Source organism: Bos grunniens, chromosome 14 (genome assembly GCF_055505025.1).
Source record: "Bos grunniens cultivar Pamir isolate PY7600 chromosome 14, Bosgru_T2T1.0, whole genome shotgun sequence".
NCBI lineage: Eukaryota > Metazoa > Chordata > Mammalia > Artiodactyla > Bovidae > Bos > Bos grunniens.
Genome location: NC_141178.1, coordinates 72,301,588 through 72,320,078, shown reverse-complemented (window position 1 = coordinate 72,320,078; position 18,491 = coordinate 72,301,588). Strand labels below are relative to the sequence as shown.

Genomic DNA, 18,491 nt, shown 5'->3' with positions numbered 1-18,491 from the left:
TGCACTAATGTTTCTCTACCACACTGTCATTTCTAAAAAAATGTCAGTACTCTGTCATTTCCTTTCTGGACTACCAAAACAGCCTTCTGGTTGGCTTCTAACTTCTAACTTCACTCTCTGTAACTCACTTTCCAAGAAGTAGCTTTTGGGGTATCCTTCAATAACACACCACACACACACATACTTATTACCCTATTGAAAACCTTCAGAGTTTTTGCTGCCTTCAAAATATGATCTATGAAACCTGTAAAAAATACAACTCTAGAGTTGCTCCTCTAGGTTCTCAGTCTTCTGTCTTCCCTGCCATGTTCCCTCTATTCTGAACTTTCTTGAGGCTCTGACTGCACTCCATGTTTTTGTCCTCCATACGTCTGTTTTCACTAGTACTTTCCTGGAATGCCCCCCTTCCTTCCCCCTTTATCACCTGCATATCCTCTGCATTTCATTTCAGAACTCAGCTTAGATGCTACTTCTTCTAGGAAGTTTTCCTTCCACCTCCCACCTTCCCAAATCCTGCAATTTGTCACTCTCCTCTGCTCACATCAACCCCTGGAATCAGACTTTTAATTGCCTTGTTTGATTCTTGTCTCTTCCCTGAACTGTATAACATTTGAAGACAAGGATCATGGCTCATTTATTTTTGATTTCCAGTGCCCAGTGTAAGACTTGGTACTATTTATTGATGGGTCATGGAATATTGGAAAAGCTTAACTGACTGGTTCTTGAGAGGCCAGAGACCAAAGATTCACTATATAATATTATGTGATACTCAATGAGTTGGAGGAAATAATGCCTATCTGGAGTTAAAAGACTAAATATCAGACTCCCCCTGAACACTGAACTCTCGCCCTGTAGACACAATCAATGACCTTTCCTTCTTGTGAAAATTTTGCAAGACTTTAGACTTCGTCACATTCTGGACCAGTGTTCTGACCTAAGTATTCTGGAATGGAAGAAGAAAACTGAATGCAACAGCCCTGAAGGAAACTCACCCGATGAAACCAGACTCAATGAGGGCTGGCAGTTAAATATGTCTGTGTGTCTGTGTGGTCACTGAATCAACCACTGGTCATTGAGTTGGGGTTTGGAAGACCATCTTACAGGGACTGAGGCTGATTGATTTACTGGCCATCCCAGCAGACTCAAACGTTTGCTGGATTTGTTTTTGCCCCCCCATGCAGAATTGGTCATTCCTACATTTGTTCTTAACATACCACAGAGTGCAGACAACCGCTATGGCATGATATGGTCTGTAATTATTTAAGGAGGTAGCTGTCTCTCTTTGAGGCTAGGAATTGCTTCTCAAATTCTTCTTTGTATCTCTTGTATGAATCAAAGAAAACTGTATAGATGAAGTACTTAAACTGATATATTTAATAGCACTTAATAGTTATTTCATAAGAGTGAAATTGTGTCTATTTCATAAGAGTGAAATTGTGTCTGATTCTTCTCTCTAGTACAACTATACTTTCAAAAAGCTCTCTCAATTATTCTTGGTATTATTATATAAATTAATAAATTCACCTTAATCAAGAAGCATAATAGTATTACTGATAACACACCATTTTCCACACTCCGTGGATTCAGTTGTGCTCCTGTATCAGAGATGGTCCTGGGACCAACGGGCATGGTTCTACTTGTTAGTATTCTGTGTTCTCAAAACCCCATTAGGGAATATATATTATTAGGAACAACTCAATACAAAAATGCACATTTATTGTGATATTATATGTGTCTCAATATGTCAAATTTTTGTTGAGGCTGATAAAAATGGTTTGAAGTGAAATTAAAGGCTGTCTATCTTAGTGATGACCCAAATGCAGTATGTCTGGTCTACTTGACCACAGCCAGACCTGGACTCTGTGGGCATCCTTTGCAAGGAACATTGTCTTGCTTCAATTGTACCTCTTGGTAAAGACAGTTTTCTTTTGGTTTCCATTTTCTTGGAAAAGATAAAGAGATGCCTCTGGCTCAGAGTTACACAGTTGAGAGACAAGAAGTGTTATTCTCCTTGTGGGAATCTGAGAATGTCAGTCAGAGACCTGCCCTGTCATTTCAGAGGAAGGCAAGGATCTTCCCACATTCTGTTCTCTGACTCTGTTTCCCAGAAGATGTGTCCAGTTATTTTAGTGAGTCATGAAGAATCCTCAGAGGTACCATACTTGCCTGAATTTTGTACTTTCCCCCCCACTCCTCTGGAGAAAATGATGATGGAGAGTAGATGAACGATGCTGATGATATAAAAAGAGGAAAGGGATCTAGGGCAAAAGCGGCTAAAGTCCTAGTCATTCAATCATGAAATCGTAAATCTGTGACCTTGGTCAAAGCAACTAAACTCTATGAGCCTTAGTTTCTTCAACAAAGTCGGAAAAATGGTGCCTGACTGTTTTTTTCCTAAAAGATCATAATGAAAAATAGGGATGCTATTTACTTAAATATGCATTATTATTCTTCATTTTTAAAAAGGGATGGTTTTATTTTTTATGGAAGTATAATTGCTTCCCACCTGCTTCCCAGGTGGCACAGTGGTAAAGAATCCACCTGCCAATGCAGGAGACACAAGAGATGTGGGTTCTATCCCTGGGTCAGAAAGAACCCCTGGAGGAGGAAATGGCAACCCACTCCAATATTCTTGCCTGGAAAATTCCATGGACAGAGAAGCATGGCAGCCTACAGTTTCTGGGGTTGTAAAGAGTCAGACAGAATGGAGCGCACACATACACACACACACACACACACACACACAATTGCTTTACAATGTTGTGTTAGTTTCTGTCATATAATGAAGTGAATCAACTATATATGTATTTTGGTATTTATTTTAAATGATTACATTTTTAAAGATTGGTCATGCAGAAACTAGTTCAGCGCCTCTGCAGTGCACTTATCTTAATGGGACCATTGAGTCTGCGCAGACAGGGAGAACTTTTGAGGGGCTATCAGTTTAGCTCAGCTTCTTGATCCTGATTGCGATGGGTGATCTTACCAATGTGTTCAAGGATGAGTGGATGGCCTGAATGCTTTGGTCTCCCCCAACGTCATATGTTGAAATCTTAACCCTCAATGTAGATCCACTGGAGAAGGAAATGGCAACCCACTCCTGTATTCTTGCCTGGGGAATCCCATAGATAGAGGAATCTGGTGGGCTATAGTCCCTCGGGTCACAAAAAAGTCAAAGATGACTTAGCCGCTAAACAAAATGTAATGGTATTAGGAGGTAAGTTAGGTCATGGGGGTGGAGCCTCTGTGAATGGATTAATACCCTTATGAAAGAAACCTCAAAGAGCTCCCACAACCCTTCTGCCTTGTGAGGATACAGTGAAAAGAAGTAGACTTAGAATGGTTGTTATACGTCATCAAACTAGCAGTCTCTTACACTCTGTTTTTCTTCATATGCGAAGTCAACAATAGAGGTAGAAGACATAGAAATAGAAAAAAAAAATATGTGTGTGTGTGTTCCTTCCCTAAAGACAACATACTATAATAGATCTATAATTTCAGGGATTTCGATATCCCTAATTTCAGCCCTGGGAATGTAGGTTGAGATGCTAAAGTAGTAGGGAGATCAACTGTTGCCTATCGGTTGGTTGCTTGAGTTACTCATGTAGTAACTATTCGTGGATTACCTACCAGGTATCAAGGTCTGTACTAGGCATAGTCTAGTGGATTTAAACACATGAATGGCTATCTATGACATGAGGTAATGCAATACACACTGCTATAACAGAGTTAAGAACATACTGCTATGTGAACACAGACTACCTCTGTCTTAGGCTTTAGGTGGTTTTGGAAGGATTCTCTGAGGAACATGGGAAATATCCCACAATTAATCATCTGTACAGGTTTTCCCAGCTCTGTGTTCTTGTAAACAATCAGTCACTTATTTACATTATTCTATAAAATTTTAAGTGCCAAGCCCTTCCCATGTAGTGAGTTCTCTCTGTGTATAGAAATGAGCTTGGTGTGTTTGGGAATTGTCAGGAAGGCTGTTTGATAGGCACCGTGCTTGGTGTGCCACATGTTATGACGATGAACAAAACAGACATGGCCCTCCATAGCCTATGGTCTGTAAAGCAAAATTGCAGGCTTTTGTCCTTCACTCACTTCATGCACATCCTTAGGTAAGTACTTTGTCTCTCTAGACCTCCATTTCTCCAGGTGTAAGATTAGGAGGTAGGATAAGATGATTTCAGTGTGTCAGCACTCAACCTTCTAGTACTCCACGTTATTCCCTCACAGCCCTTATATCATTAAGTTCTTAACAAAAGTCAACTGTCGCTTGGTTTAAGAATAAAAATGGATGGAAAACACATCTTGTTAGAGGCTCAGGTTTTTGAGAAGTGGCATTACCTTCTTGGGGAAGACATCTTTGCCTGACTGGATGTATTCAGTGGAAAGTAAGGGAACTGAGAGGAAATGAGAATTTCAGTGTCAAGTTCTGAAATGCCTGTATGGGCGCTGAGGCTCACGTCTGGGAATACTGTTTCAGTCTTATAAGATCCCTCTTTTGTGTAGGATGTATAACTAAAAGTTCTTTGTCCCATGGATGTGAACTAAGGATATCACCCTCTCAGGTGATTTATTCCTAAGCTATTTTACTACCCAGCATACAATTCGATTATTTTTTCCTCTGGTGCCTGCCAACTTACCACTAATAATAGTAATATGAGTTATCTATAATAGTTATAAACCATAGTTATAATTCTTGACCTAGATAATGTATGAATTCTTAAGCTGTTGCATAGGTAGGACTTCATTTCTTCCTCCCAATAGCAATATGATATAGGTTGGGTGAGGGTTATTATTCCTATTTTATAGATAGGAAACTGAGGTTCAGAAAGGCTTATTAACTCACCTGAAGTCTCACAGATAAGAAGCTTCAGAGGAGTGATTCCACTTCATTTGTTTCTAGAGCAATATTTAGAAATGAATGACTCAAACCAAAGGCAAGCCACTGAGCAAGAGAAAATATTTGCACCACATATGTTAGCCAGAGGACTCTACAAAATATATAAAGAACTACAAGTCAATAAGTAAAAGATAGACAATTCAACAGGAAAACATGAGCAAGAAACTTGAACAGAAACTTCATTAAAAGAGCATATTCAAATGACCAATAAACTTTTGAAAGGCTGCTCACCTTCCTTGGTCATCAGGGAAATGAAAATCACTTTCACAAAGCAATGTCCATCAATGTACATTGATCACAATGGCTCAGCTGTAAGAGATGAACATATCAAAACATGTTGAACAATAAGTACATTATTTAGAAGGAACTGACAGGGAATGATGATAGTAGTTAACAGCAAGAAGAGTTACTGAATGTATTGAGTAAGAGGAATTCTATACATGTTGGTGGTGGGGGTGGACATTGTTGCAGGCACTTTGGAAAAGTGACCATATTAACTAAAGTTAAATATTTTCATACCCTATGACCCAGTAAGTCTAGTCCTAGATATGCTAAAGAAGAGTGTGCATCTGTTGACAAAAAATCATGTGGAGGAATGTTTATAGCACCACTATTTATCATAGTTTGGAACTGGAGTAATCTAAATATTCATCCACAGAGAGATGAATAAACAAATCGTGATATAGTCACACAATGGAATATTATACAACAATGATAGTGAAGAGTAACACTATAGGTAACAACATTAATGTATCTTATAAACATGGAGTTTAATGAAAGAAGCCCCATGCAATGAAAGGGTCCCTACAATACTCTTATCGGTATTAAATATAAGGATAGAAGTTAGCTTTTGGTTGTGGAAAAGGATGCAGAGGATTCTGGGGTGCTAGAGATGTTCAATTCTGTGATATAAGTGCTGGTTCCATAAGCTTGTCAGTTTGTGATAATCCATGAAGCTGTATATTCATGATTTGTATACTATTCCTCAATAGCATTTTACTCAGTTCAGTTTAGTTGCTCAGTCATGTCTGACTCTGCGACCCCATGGACTACAGCACACCAGGCTTCCCTGTCCATTGCCAACTCCCAGAGTTTGCTCAAACTTATCAGTGATGATGAAGTCAGTGATGCCATCCAACCATCTTATCCTCTGTTGTCCCTTTCTCCTCCTGCCCTCAATCTTTTCCAGCAACAGGGTCATTTCCAATGAGTCAGTTCTTTGCATCAAGTGGCCAAAGTATTGGAGCATTTTACTAAGTGGACCACATAGCGAACTAGAGCCTTCAGGACACAATGAGTATCTCTGTGTGCCACGAAGAGAGATGACTCCATGAAAAATTACTAACAAATTTGGAGATAGTGTATTTAAGAAAGTATAAGTGAGGAAGTGAAGAAGAATGCAAATTGGAATATCAGTGTGTGAAGAGACCACCGGCCACCTGCTCAGATGAAGGAAAACAGCTTCATGTGGATTAAGTAACTTGCTGAAGGTCCAGCAGCTCATAAGTGGTTCAGCTGGAATTCTCATCAGCGTCTTTTTATTCCATAGCTCATGCTTCTTCAGCTATACCATCTCAGCAGGCAATATTTTACTTCAACCCTGAAACAGTAAAGAATGGGAAAAACAGAAGGAGGTAAAAGAGTAGACGTCATCAAGAAACGATTTAAAGTATTGGCTTAAAGTCTGCCTTTCACCATAATCTCTAGACCCTTATCTCCCTGTTAACTACTCTTTACTGGAGAAAAGTTCTTTAGTTGAAAGAATGAGTGAGTGAATGAATGAATGGAGAGGAAAGCGAAAACAGCCTTGGGAGGAATGCCGTACTCCATCAAGCTAACAGTCTCTAATGGCCTTTGGTTTTCATATTCTAAGTGAAGAATCGAATAGGAAAAAAAAAAACTACACACACACACACACACACACACACACACACACACACAGACGACACACTTGCTTGGCCTACAGCTTCAGGGATCTCAATATCCCTAATCACAACTTACACTGCAGGCTACACAGAAGCACTGCTGACTCCAGCCCTGGCAGGACTCCTGTTCAAACATACTTCCCAGAAATCTTGGGCAGCTTGCCACGGTAAGGAAACAATTTACGTCAGATTTTGAGCAGGGGACTCCGTTGAGGGTGGGGAGGAAGGCGGGGGCGAGTCGTTAAAGGTGGGAAGAGGAAGGCTTTTCATGGAGGCTACAGCTGATCACTTTTTCCCTGGTCCAGGAGGAGGACAAAGTGGTTATTATTCCTCTTTGGCTCACTGTGGCCCCAACAGCTCTGTTCTGAAAGTCAGTGGCTGCCTGGAGGTATCTCTGGGGATACAGAATGAGTCTGGCTATGATACTAAAGAATTTTCCTCTCTTTTGCTGGCTCTCTTGATGGTTTGCCACAGTTAAAAGATTTCTTTTGATTAATTATGGGTAGTCTTTAATGTTCCCCTTAGTTCATGGACTGGTATTGAAATGACCTCAGAAATGATTGAGTCAAACTTCTTCCCAAGGCAGGAATTATTTGTGTAGCCAAAAAATCATTCTCCATTCTATAAATATTTATTCCTTGTGACAGATATTGTTGGTATTCTACCTACTGTTCAGCTGTTCTTCCCTTCTCCTTGCTAACAGCACTCTCATGGATTTTTTGCCAAGCAATAAATTTTTATTGGTGTAAGTCGATCATGATAATCTTATTCTCACTCTTTTAGCATTCTTGGAAGCCCCAGTGTACCTCAGTTTTGTCCAAGGAGACCTAGGAAAATGAAATTTTCCTGCAGAATTCTTAAAGGGGTTTAGTTTTTCTGATGAAAAAGGACAGACACACTGCAATGTCCTTTCTCATTCTGGCCTTGACTGTAAATATGACACTTGCCACCTTGTGACCATAAGGGTACTGGCAAGAAGGCTGTAGACTTTATTGATCTATTGAACAGACACGAGTTACTCTTATATAACTGTTAGGAGGAATGTAAATTGGTACAGTCACTGTGGAAAACAGCATGGAAGTTCCTCAAAACTTTAAAAATAGAACTAACATGCGATCCAGCAATTCCACATTCCACTCCTGGGTATTTGTCCAAAGAAAATGAAAACATGAATTAGAAAAGATATATTCACTTCAATGTTCATAGCAGAATTATTTATTATAGCCAAGATACAGAAGCAGCCTAAGTGTCCAGGGACAGATGAATGGATAAAGATCTATATGTATCTATCTGTCTATCATACACTGTATGTTTTCATTTATATATAGAACCTGTGGTGGATTCATTTTGATATATGGCAAAACCAAAACAATATTGTAAAGTTAAAAAATATAAAAAAATTAAAAAACAACAAAATAAATCTAAATTAAAAAAAACACAAAAAACAAAGCAGACATACAAGTATAACAAAACAGATACAGACTCGAAGATACAGAGAACAAATGAGTGGTTGCCAGAAAGGATGTAGGGTGAAGAAGGGGTAAAGAGGTGAAAGAGATTAAGAGTTGCAAACTACTAGTTAGAAATCACAAAGATGTAATGGAAGCATAGGCAGTACAGTCAATGGTATTGTAATAAATTTGCATGGTGTGCATAATCTAAAAATGTTGAATTGCTATATCGTATACCTGAAACAAATATAATGTTGTAAGTTCACTCTACTTCAATCAAAATATAAAAGAAAACAGTAAGTCACTGAGGTCAGATTTTCTGTTTCTTGCAAATGTACATATATGGGTACTATATTCGAGGCACTGAGTGTGTGACAGCCTTCATCAATCAGGTCTTCAGTGTCTACCTCAGCTACCCAGAACTACCTAACCTGGGACCTCACCGTTCCTTGGGAAGCCTATATCTTGTGCCTAATTGAGGTGGAGGCATAAGACAGTCATTTGTGGCCAATGTGGGGATACTCTGATAGGTAATATTTACTCCAGAGGCTTTCCCGCCCCAGGGTGATGGAGGGTTGGTTGGGCTAGCATTGCATTAATGGCCTTGAAAGACAGTAGCAAGGAAAAAGACTTCTAGTGGGTAGAATTTGGGGAATTGCATCTGGTTATCATTGGTGTGAAAAGATAATTGGCCAAGGAAGGGAGTGAGGGTGATACAGGGTTAGGGGGAACTAAGAGATACAAACTATTATGTATAAAATAAGCTTTAGTTCAGTTCAGTTCATTTCAGTCTCTCAGTCGTGTCCAACTCTTTCTTTGTGACCCCATGAATCGCAGCACGCCAGGCCTCCCTGTCCATCACCAACTCTGGGAGTTCACTCAGACTCACGTCCATCGAGTCAGTGATGCCATCCAGCCATCTCATCCTCTGTCGTCCTCTTCTCCTCCTGCCCCCAATCCCTCCCAGCATCAGAGTCTTTTCCAGTGAGTCAACTCTTTGCATGAGGTGGCCAAAGTACTGGAGTTTCAGCTTTAGCATCATTCCTTCTGAAGAAATCCCGGGGCTGATCACCATACAACACGGTGAACATAGTCAAATCTTAAAATAACTGCAAATGGAGTATAACCTTTAAAATTTGTGAATCACAAATATTGTACACCTGAAGGTATATCGTATATCAACTATACTTCAATAAGAAAAGCTCACCATGATAAAAAGATAAGGGTCAACAAAGGAGGAATAATAGATGACTGTGAGAAAGAATGAAGCAGAAGAAAAATGAGGCAAGACAGAGATAGAGTGGGGATGAGAGAAAGAGAGGAGTAAAAGAGAAAATACTTCTCTATTTGTAAAAGTACTTCTTTATTATGTAAAAAAAGAAATCACACATTTTGAGGCAGCAATGAAAGATGAAGAAAATGTTGGCAGCACATATTAACAAGTTTCAAAATCGACTGAGTTCCAACATATAAAAAGGAAATATAGATTGGGGTGACCTTTTTATTTCTTTTATTTATTGTTTTTGACTGTGCTGGGTCTTTGGTCCAGCACATGGCCTCTTCACTGCTGCTCATGGACTTTCTCTAGTTGTGATATACGGGCTTCTCACTGCAGTGGCTTCTTGTGTTGTGGCTCTTGAGCTCTAGACAGCGGGCTCATTAGTTGTGGTGCATGGGCTTAGTTGCCCCATGACATGTGTGACCTTAGTTCCTGAACCAGGGATCAAACCCATGTCCCCTGCATTGCAAAGCAGATTCTTAACCATCAAACCCATGTCCCCTGCATTTCAAAGCAGATTCTTAACCACTAGACCATCAGGGAAGTCCCTGACCTTTTATTTCTTATGCAACTAGTGGGTAAGCTGTTTAACAATTAAAAAAAAAGGTATCAAGGAAACAGTATTCTGGATGTGCTGTTCACGAAGGCAGAATTGCCCATGGATGGGCCAGATTTGGACCTTTGGATACCCTACCTTTCCCTGTCTTTCCTGCAAGAAGCAATTCCAATCCTAGTGAGTAAAGGATATCTTCAGATACTGATTGTTAGTCCATATTCTACTTTATGAATGAAACATAGAGAATATAGTTATAATGAGGACTGAGGAGTTCCTGTTTGTCATTGCATTTTTCCCCAGTGGGGAAGTTCCCAAGGAAACTGAAGTCAGTATCAGTAGCTTATTGAACAAAGGCAGTTAGACCCACAGCATCTTTTAAACGGTGTTTTTGGAATCTGTAGACAAAAGTTGAAAGGGCCCAGGTTTGGGGGCATAGAAAGATCAGGATCTGATTCTCAGTTATAACAGTAATTAGAACAGTTTCCTCATTCTCTCTGGACCTCAGTGTTTTATTTCATTTCAAAGAGGCAATGATTTTAAATGATTGATGTGGAGGATTAAGTGGAAATTCCTGGCAGTGCAAATGCAGGAGCCCCCATCTCCAGGATATAAAAAACCTGAGGTTGGCTGCTGCTTCTTCCTTGTAGTATGCTATTGACTTTGACGCAGTTTTCATCGCCATGTGAACCACATGGATCTATTAACACGTATCTTCTCTCAGGATGTCCAGCTGTAATTCAGCACGAACTAGCAACTGTTCTGGGTCATATTTGAGATCTGAAGATGCACACAGTTACTCTGGTTGAATTTGGGTGATTTCCAGGTTTTCCAAGGACCACGTGTACAATGCAAGGGTCCACATGTCTCAGGAAGGGTTACTCTGGAAAGTGCTTATCTTACTCCTAGACTGTTGTTTTGTCTCTGCCAGGAGCCTTTTCTTATTTTATTCCAATTTTTATTTATTCGAGAAATTCTTTTAGAAATATGTGAAGTGCCAAGCACTGTGTGAAGGGTTGGGATACATGTGTTAATAATGTCTGGTTCTAGAGATGAAGTGCAAGGAAAACAGACATTTCATTAAAACTGCGATCAGTGTTAGAATTATATCTAACATATGTCACTCTCTGAATCATAGAATCTCCTTGAGCTAGTGTTAGGTGAAATTTCCTACTTGTGTGTTTTTAGGAAGAAACTTCTACTTTCAGGAGAGAAGTGAATTAGGACAGGAATATTTTGAGCCACTGTCCTGACAAAGCAAGTTCCAGATCTGGGTGTGAAGCTTGTACACAGCTTCAGCTTTCTTTCCTTCCTCCTTGTTGGAGCGGGCCTATAACTGTCCAGTTTCTACAGGGAGAAAAGTTTAATATAATGGAGACAGTGGTGGCAGGAGGAATGGTTGCAAGACTTATTCCGACAAAGGGTTAAAGCCTGTCTTGTAAGTCGCCTTCTACAGTAATGAAAGTTTGTTTCGTGTTCATTCTTCCCATCCTTCTGTTGATTATTTTTGTCTGCAGTTAACATGTACATTGTTTTCTATGTGTCAGGTTGTTTGTTTTTCTTGTTACTCAAATATCCTACATTCTTGCTGATTTTGTATCTGCCTATTTGATTAGAACTTGAGTAAGAAATGCATGAATATCTGCCAAACGACTGTGACTTTGTTTCTCTTTTAAGTTCTATTAGTACTTGATTTATGTATTTTAAAACAGTGTAATTAGATAGATGTAAACTTAGTACATTTTCACATGGGTTGATCCTTTTATAATAATAAAAAAAAATCCCCACACTTTTGAAACTGTAGAGATGTTTCTTGCTTTAAAATAACTGCCAAATATTACTATATATCAAATGTATTAATATTTGCATTGTGTAAATATTTCCAATATTTAATTTCAAGTATTCTGTATTGTGTTTAAGATATGTCTCTTTTAAGAAATATATAGTCAATTTACTTTTAATTTGTGCTATTAATCTTTGTTATTGTAACTGAAATATTTAATTCACTTACTTTAAGTAACTAATAGTCTATTTTTATTTCTATGTACCATTTCTCCATTTCTATCAATTTCACTTAGAGTAATTTTTTTTATTATTTAATTTTCTTTTATTACTTTATTAGCTATATGGTCTTTCACTATGTTTTCTGTCATTATCCTAGAGAATTCAACTCCATTTACCATGTCCCACATTATTGAACATTATTGTTATGTATTTTAATTCTAAATATATTCTCCTTGTATGTTATATTCCATAAGCTTTATCTTTATTTATATACTCAGTGTTCATTTATTTTTTAACATTTTTAATATAAATTTATTTATTTTAATTGGAGGCTAATTACTTTACTGGAGAAGGCAATGGCACCCCACTCCAGTACTCTTGCCTGGAAAACCCCATGGACGGAGGAGCCTGGTAGGCTCTGGTTCATGGGGTTGTGAAGAGTTGGACATGACTGAGCAACTTCACTTTCACTTTTCACTTTCATGCATTGGAGAAGGAATAGCAACCCACTCTAGTGTTCTTGCCTGGAGAATCCCAGGGACAGGGGAGCCTGCTGGGCTGCCATCTATGGGGTTGCACAGAGTCGGACATGACTGAAGTGACTTAGCAGCAGCAGCAGCAGCAGCAATTACTTTACAATATTGTAGTGGTTTTGCCATACATTGACATGGATCCACCATGGGTGTACATGTGTTCCCCATCCTGAACCCCTCTCCCACCTCTCTCCCTATCCCATCCCTCTGGGTCATCCCAGTGCACCAGCCCTGAGTGCCCTGTCTCATGCATCAACCTGGACTGGCGATCCTTTTCACATATGATAATATACATGTTTCAATGCCATTCTCCCAAATGATCCCACCCTCGCCCTCTCCCACATAGTCCAGAAGACTGTTCTATACATCTGTGTCTCTTTTGCTGTCTCACATGTGGGGTTATTGTTACCACCTTTCTAAATTCCATATATATACATTAGTATACTGTATTGGTGTTTTTCTTTCTTGATTACTTCACTCTGTATAATAGGCTCCAGTTTCATCCACCTCATTAGAACTGATTAAAATGTAATCTTTTTAATGGCTGAGTAATATTCCATTGTGTATATGTACCACAGCTTTCTTATACATTCATCTACTGATGGACATCTAGGTTGCTTACATGTCCTGGCTATTATAAACAGTGCTGTGATGAACATTGGGGTACATGTGTCTCTTTCAATTCTGGTTTCCTCAGTGTGTATGCCCAGCAGTGGGATTGCTGGGTCATATGGCAGTTCTATTTCCAGTTTTTTTAAGGAATCTCCAGACTGTTCTCCACAGTGGCTGTACTAGTTTGCATTCCCACCAACAGTGTAAGAGGGTTCCCTTTTCTCCACACCCTTTCCAGTATTTATTGCTTGTAGACTTTTGGGTAGCAGCCATTCTGACAGGCATGAAATGGTACCTCATTGTGGTTTTGATTTGCATTTCTCTGATAATGAGTGATGTTGAGCATCTTTTCATGTGTTTGTTAGCCATCTGTATGTCTTCTTTAGAGAAATGTCTATTTAGTTCTTTGGCCCATTTTTTGATTGGGTCGTTTATTTTTCTGGAATTGAGCTGCAGGAGTTGCTTGTATATTTTTAAGATTAATTCTTTGTCTGTTGCTTCGCTTGCTATTATTTTCTCCCATTCTGAAGGCTGTCTTTCCACCTTGCTTATAGTTTCCTTTGCTGTGCAAAAGCTTTTAAGCTTAATTAGGTCCCATTTGTTTAGTTTCACTTTTATTTCCAATATTCTGGGAGGTGGGTCATAGAGGATCATAGAGGTTCCTGCTGTGATTTATGTTGGAGAGTGTTTTGCCTATGTTTTCCTCTAGGAGTTTAATAGTTTCTGGTCTTACATTTAGATCTTTAATCCATTTTGAGTTTATTTTTGTGTATGGTGTTAGAAAGTGTTCTAGTTTCATTCTTTTACAAGTGGTTGACCAGATTTCCCAGCACCACTTGTTAAAGAGATTGTCTTTTCTCCATTGTATATTCTTGCCTCCTTTGTCAAAGATAAAGTGTCCATAGGTGCATGGATTTATCCCTGGGCTTTCTATTTTGTTCCATTGATCTGTATTTCTGTCTTTGTGCCAGAAAGACACAAATAGCTTTTGTAGCTTTGTAGTAGAGCCTGAAGTCAGGCAGGTTGATTCCTCCAGTTCCATTCTTCTTTCTCAAGATTGCTTTGGCTATTTGAGTTTTTTTTTTTTTGTATTTCCATACAAATTGTGAAATTATTTGTTCTAGTTCTGTGAAAAATACCGTTGGTAACTTGATAGGGATTGCATTGAATCTATAGATTGCTTTGGGTAGTATACTCCTTTTCACTATATTGATTCTTTCAGTCCATGAACATGGTATATTTTTCCATCTATTTGTGTCCTCTTTGATTTCTTTCATCAGTGTTTTATAGTTTTCTATATATAGGTCTTTAGTTTCTTTAGGTAGATATATTCCTAAGTATTTTATTCTTTTCATTGCAGTGGTGAATGAAATTCTTTCCTTGATTTCTCTTTCTGTTTTCTCATTGTCAGTGTTTAGGAATGCAAGGGATTTCTGTGTGTTAATTTTATATCCTACAACTTAACTATATTCATTGATTAGCTCTAGTAATTTTCTAGTGGAGTCTTTAGGTTTTTCTATGTAGAGGATCATTTCATCTGCAAAGAGTGAGAGTTTTACTTCTTTTCCAATCTGGTCCTTTTCTTTATTTTTCTGCTCTGATTGCTGTTGCCAAAACTTCCAGAACTATGTTGAATAGTAGTGGTGAAAGTGGCCACCCTTGTCTTATTCCTGACTTTAGGGGAAATGCTTTCAGTTTTTCACCATTGAGGATAATGTTTGCTGTGTGTTTGTCATATATAGCTTTTATTATGTTGAGGTATGTTCCTTCTATTCCTGCTTTCTGGAGAGTTTTTATCATAAATGGATGTTGAATTCTGTTAAAGGCTTTCTCTGCATCTATTGAGATAATCATATGGTTTTTATCTTTCAATTTGTTAATATGGTGCAGCACATTGATTGATTTGCAGATATTGAAGAACCCTTGCATCCCTAGGATAAAGCCCACTTGGTCATGGTGTATGATCTTTTTTAACTGTTGTTGGAGTCTGTTTGCTAGAATTTTGTTAAGGATTTTTGCATCTATGTTCATCAGTGACATTGGCCTGTAGTTTTCTTTTTTTGCGGCACTTTGGTCTGGTTTTGGTATTAGGGTGATGGTGGCCTCATAGAATGAGTTTGGAACTTTACCCTCCTCTGCAATTTTCTGGAAGAGTTTGAGTAGGATAGGTGTTAGCTCTTCTCTAAATTTTTGGTAGAATTCAGCTGTGAAGCTGTCTGGTCCTGGGCTTTTGTTTGCTGGAAGATTTCTGATTACAGTTTCAATTTCTGTGCTTGTGATGGGTCTGTTAAGATTTTCTGTTTCTTCCTGGTTCAGTTTTGGAAAGTTGTACTTTTCTAAGAATTTGTCCATTTCTTCCATGTTGTCAATGTTCATTTAGATTTTCCCACCTGTTTACTATTTCAGTTGCTTCTCATTCCTTCCCATTTCCCCAAGCCTCTATCATTTTCTTCTGCCTGAAGGTCTCCTTTTATTCATTCCTTGAGTGTAGAATTGAATATGGAAAATACTTTTATATTTTCTCTGTTAAAATGTCTTTTAACTTTTATTTTTCAAGGATATTTTCACCAAGTATAGAAGTCTAGGGTAGTCATTGTTTTATTCACTATCTTGAATATGTCATTTCAGTTTTTTTTCTGGTTCCCATCTTTTCTCTTATATAATCAGCTGTCACTATTGCTAGTGTTGATACTCATTTGAAATATCTATCTACTTGCCTATCTCTTTATCTGTCTGTCCTTTTCCCACTGAACTTGGGCTGAAGGAAAAACACATGCCTCTCCACCCTAGGGAGGTGGTGAACAGTGATGGCTCAGTACTCTTCTGACTGTGCAGTTAAGCTCTCATTCTGCCATTTTCACTTCAGCCATTTCATATTTTCTAGTGAGACCTCCCACATTCTTTATTTGGTCTCCCTTGACATTATCTAGATTTACAATATGCCAAGAAAAGAAAATTTGGAGAAACTACGTAATTAATATTACAATACAACTTATGGGTTTAGACTTACTGAGTAACTGATATTTAATTTTCTATAGTTTTCCCTTTCTCCCCAAATATTGTGTGATGAACATTTATTACATTTACAACAGAATTTTTAGTTTTTTTTTTAAGTGACATTAAAATCATTACCTTGAAATGTACCCCCAAAATCTGTGAAATGGTGAAGTGCCTAAATTGTAACTAAATACCAAAATTATTTTGTGTTAATAACAAATCAGTCTTATTCCTCATCATTTCTTAGTTTTCCTAAGTGTCTCTTAATTAAATTTATGATTTCCTATGTATTTAAATAAAATCTTAAGTCTTTTAAGGATCCACTGAATTAATCACAAAATGTATCACTTTGGGCATCTTTTGGATATACAGAACTTGTTTATTTCACGTGATGTCACTGACTAATGTCCATCTGCTTTTGCCTTTCTTCTCCTCCTTTAGATGGATGGAGCACCATGGAAATTCACTGAAGGCTGCTAGCCAGGAGACTCAAGAAGGTATTATTAAAAAGGAGAACTATCCAAACATTGTCCTCTCTCTTTGGAGCCTATACAGGAAATAAAACTCTTAGGTAAGTAATAATCAGTGCTCTGTGTGCTCAAACACTCTAAGAAGGGTATTGTCTGAACTGGGAGAACTGTGGCTTTGGCTACACATTCAATGAACCAAGGTCTATGAGGTTCGAGTTCAGAGAAATGGATTTCTGCCACTGCAGACTCATTAGAGCTGATGCTATCACAGGGCTAAAAGGAAAACCTTATGTTCACCTCAGGGCTGCCAATTGTCCAGCAGCCATCCGCATCAGCAGTGGCAAGGAGCACTCTGAATTTGGGCTAGAGAAAGCGTCACGAGAGCCAGGCTAGTCAATGAGCCCAATCATGATAATGCTAATAATAGCAAACCTTTATTGAGCCCTTTACTGTGAGCCAGCACTGCTGAGAGCAATCTGTGTGCATCACCCCATTTAATCCTCGCTACTCCCATCATGAAGCTGGAGCTGTTATGAGGACCATTTTGCACGTAAGAAATGAGGCTCAGACATGTTACGTAATTTGTCTGTGATCACTCAGCTGGAGAGGAGTAGAGCTGGATTTTGCACTCAGGTCTTGCTGCTGCCCAGAACCCCACTGCTTGGTTTTTCTACCTTTGAAGTCCAGTCTCTCAGCAGGCACTCTGCCCCTCTAGGATGTGGCTGGGAGCAGCCTGCCCACCCCCTCAACCCTAAGATCTCCCCTCCTACCACCCAAAGCCTCTGTTCTCTGGCCCTACTAGGTCAGACTCCACTCCCTGCCCACATCTTGCTCTTCTAAGATTCTTCGCTTTTTCTCATTGTGCGTAGTTGCTCAGTCATGTCAGATTCTTTGCAACCTCATAGACTATAGTCCTCCAGGCTCCTCTGTCCATGGGATTCTCCAGGCAAGAATAATGGAATGGCTTGCCATTCCCTTCTTCAGGAGATTTTCCTCATTTAGGGGTCAGACTCGTGTCTCGGGTCTCTTGCATTGCAGGCGGATTCTCTATTGTCTGAGCCACCAGGGAAGCCTACCTTTGCTCATTACTTGTGTCACAAAAGTACTTTCCCTTTTCCCTGCCAAACCAACTCAATCATCCATTAATCCTCTGTGCAGATGTCACTTCCTCTGTGAACCCTTTCTCAGCTTTCTCTTCCCAGCTCTTGGCCTCCTTGACTGAGTTCACATGTCAGCATAGAGGTTAGCAAAGTATGGCCTAAAGTCACATTTGGGCCTGCTTCCTGGATTTGTATGACCCACAAGCTAAAAATAATTTTTAAATATCTGGAGGAAAAAAGTCAAAGGGAGAATGTTTGTCACACATGAAAACTATATGGAGTACACACTTCAGTGGACACGAAGGGAGTTTTATTGGTTACATGGCCACAGTCATTGAGGGACATGCTGTCAGTGACTGCTAGTGTCCCACCATGGAAGAGGTGAATAGTTGACCCAAAGGCATAGGGTCCAATGTCTAAAATATTTGCTATTTGGCTCTCTATACAGAAACAGTTTGCTAACTCATGCACTGGAGCACTAGCAAGTCATGTTTGGGAAGAATGAGCAGCCATGTGTTGCTGATTATTATACTGTCTGCCCAGCGCAGGGCTCTTCTCTTTGTGGCCAATAATTTAATGAACATATGAATGAAAGTTAAATGAGTGTGAAGGATAGATTCTCTACCAAGAACCAGGAGTCTTGCATTCCAGTATCATT

General features: G+C 39.0%; 1 protein-coding gene across 38 annotated transcripts in view; it reads left to right on the top strand.

The window, feature by feature from the left end:
• The window catches only part of LOC147359668 (uncharacterized), a 587,603-nt gene that overhangs the window by 447,401 nt on the left and 121,711 nt on the right, over positions 1-18,491 (top strand). For 33 of the 38 annotated variants that reach the window (XR_015140278.1, XR_015140281.1, XR_015140291.1 and 30 more), the window contains one exon: positions 16,705-16,834. Coding sequence is in view for 5 of the 38 variants with exons in the window: in XM_086335516.1 (XP_086191642.1) it covers positions 16,705-16,733 (29 nt within the window). In the remaining 33 variants the exon portion in view is untranslated. Of the gene's footprint in view, positions 1-6,098; positions 7,002-16,704; positions 16,835-18,491 lie in introns of all 38 variants that reach the window. The other 5 variants (XR_015140287.1, XR_015140294.1, XR_015140297.1 and 2 more) reach the window with 1 other exon arrangement.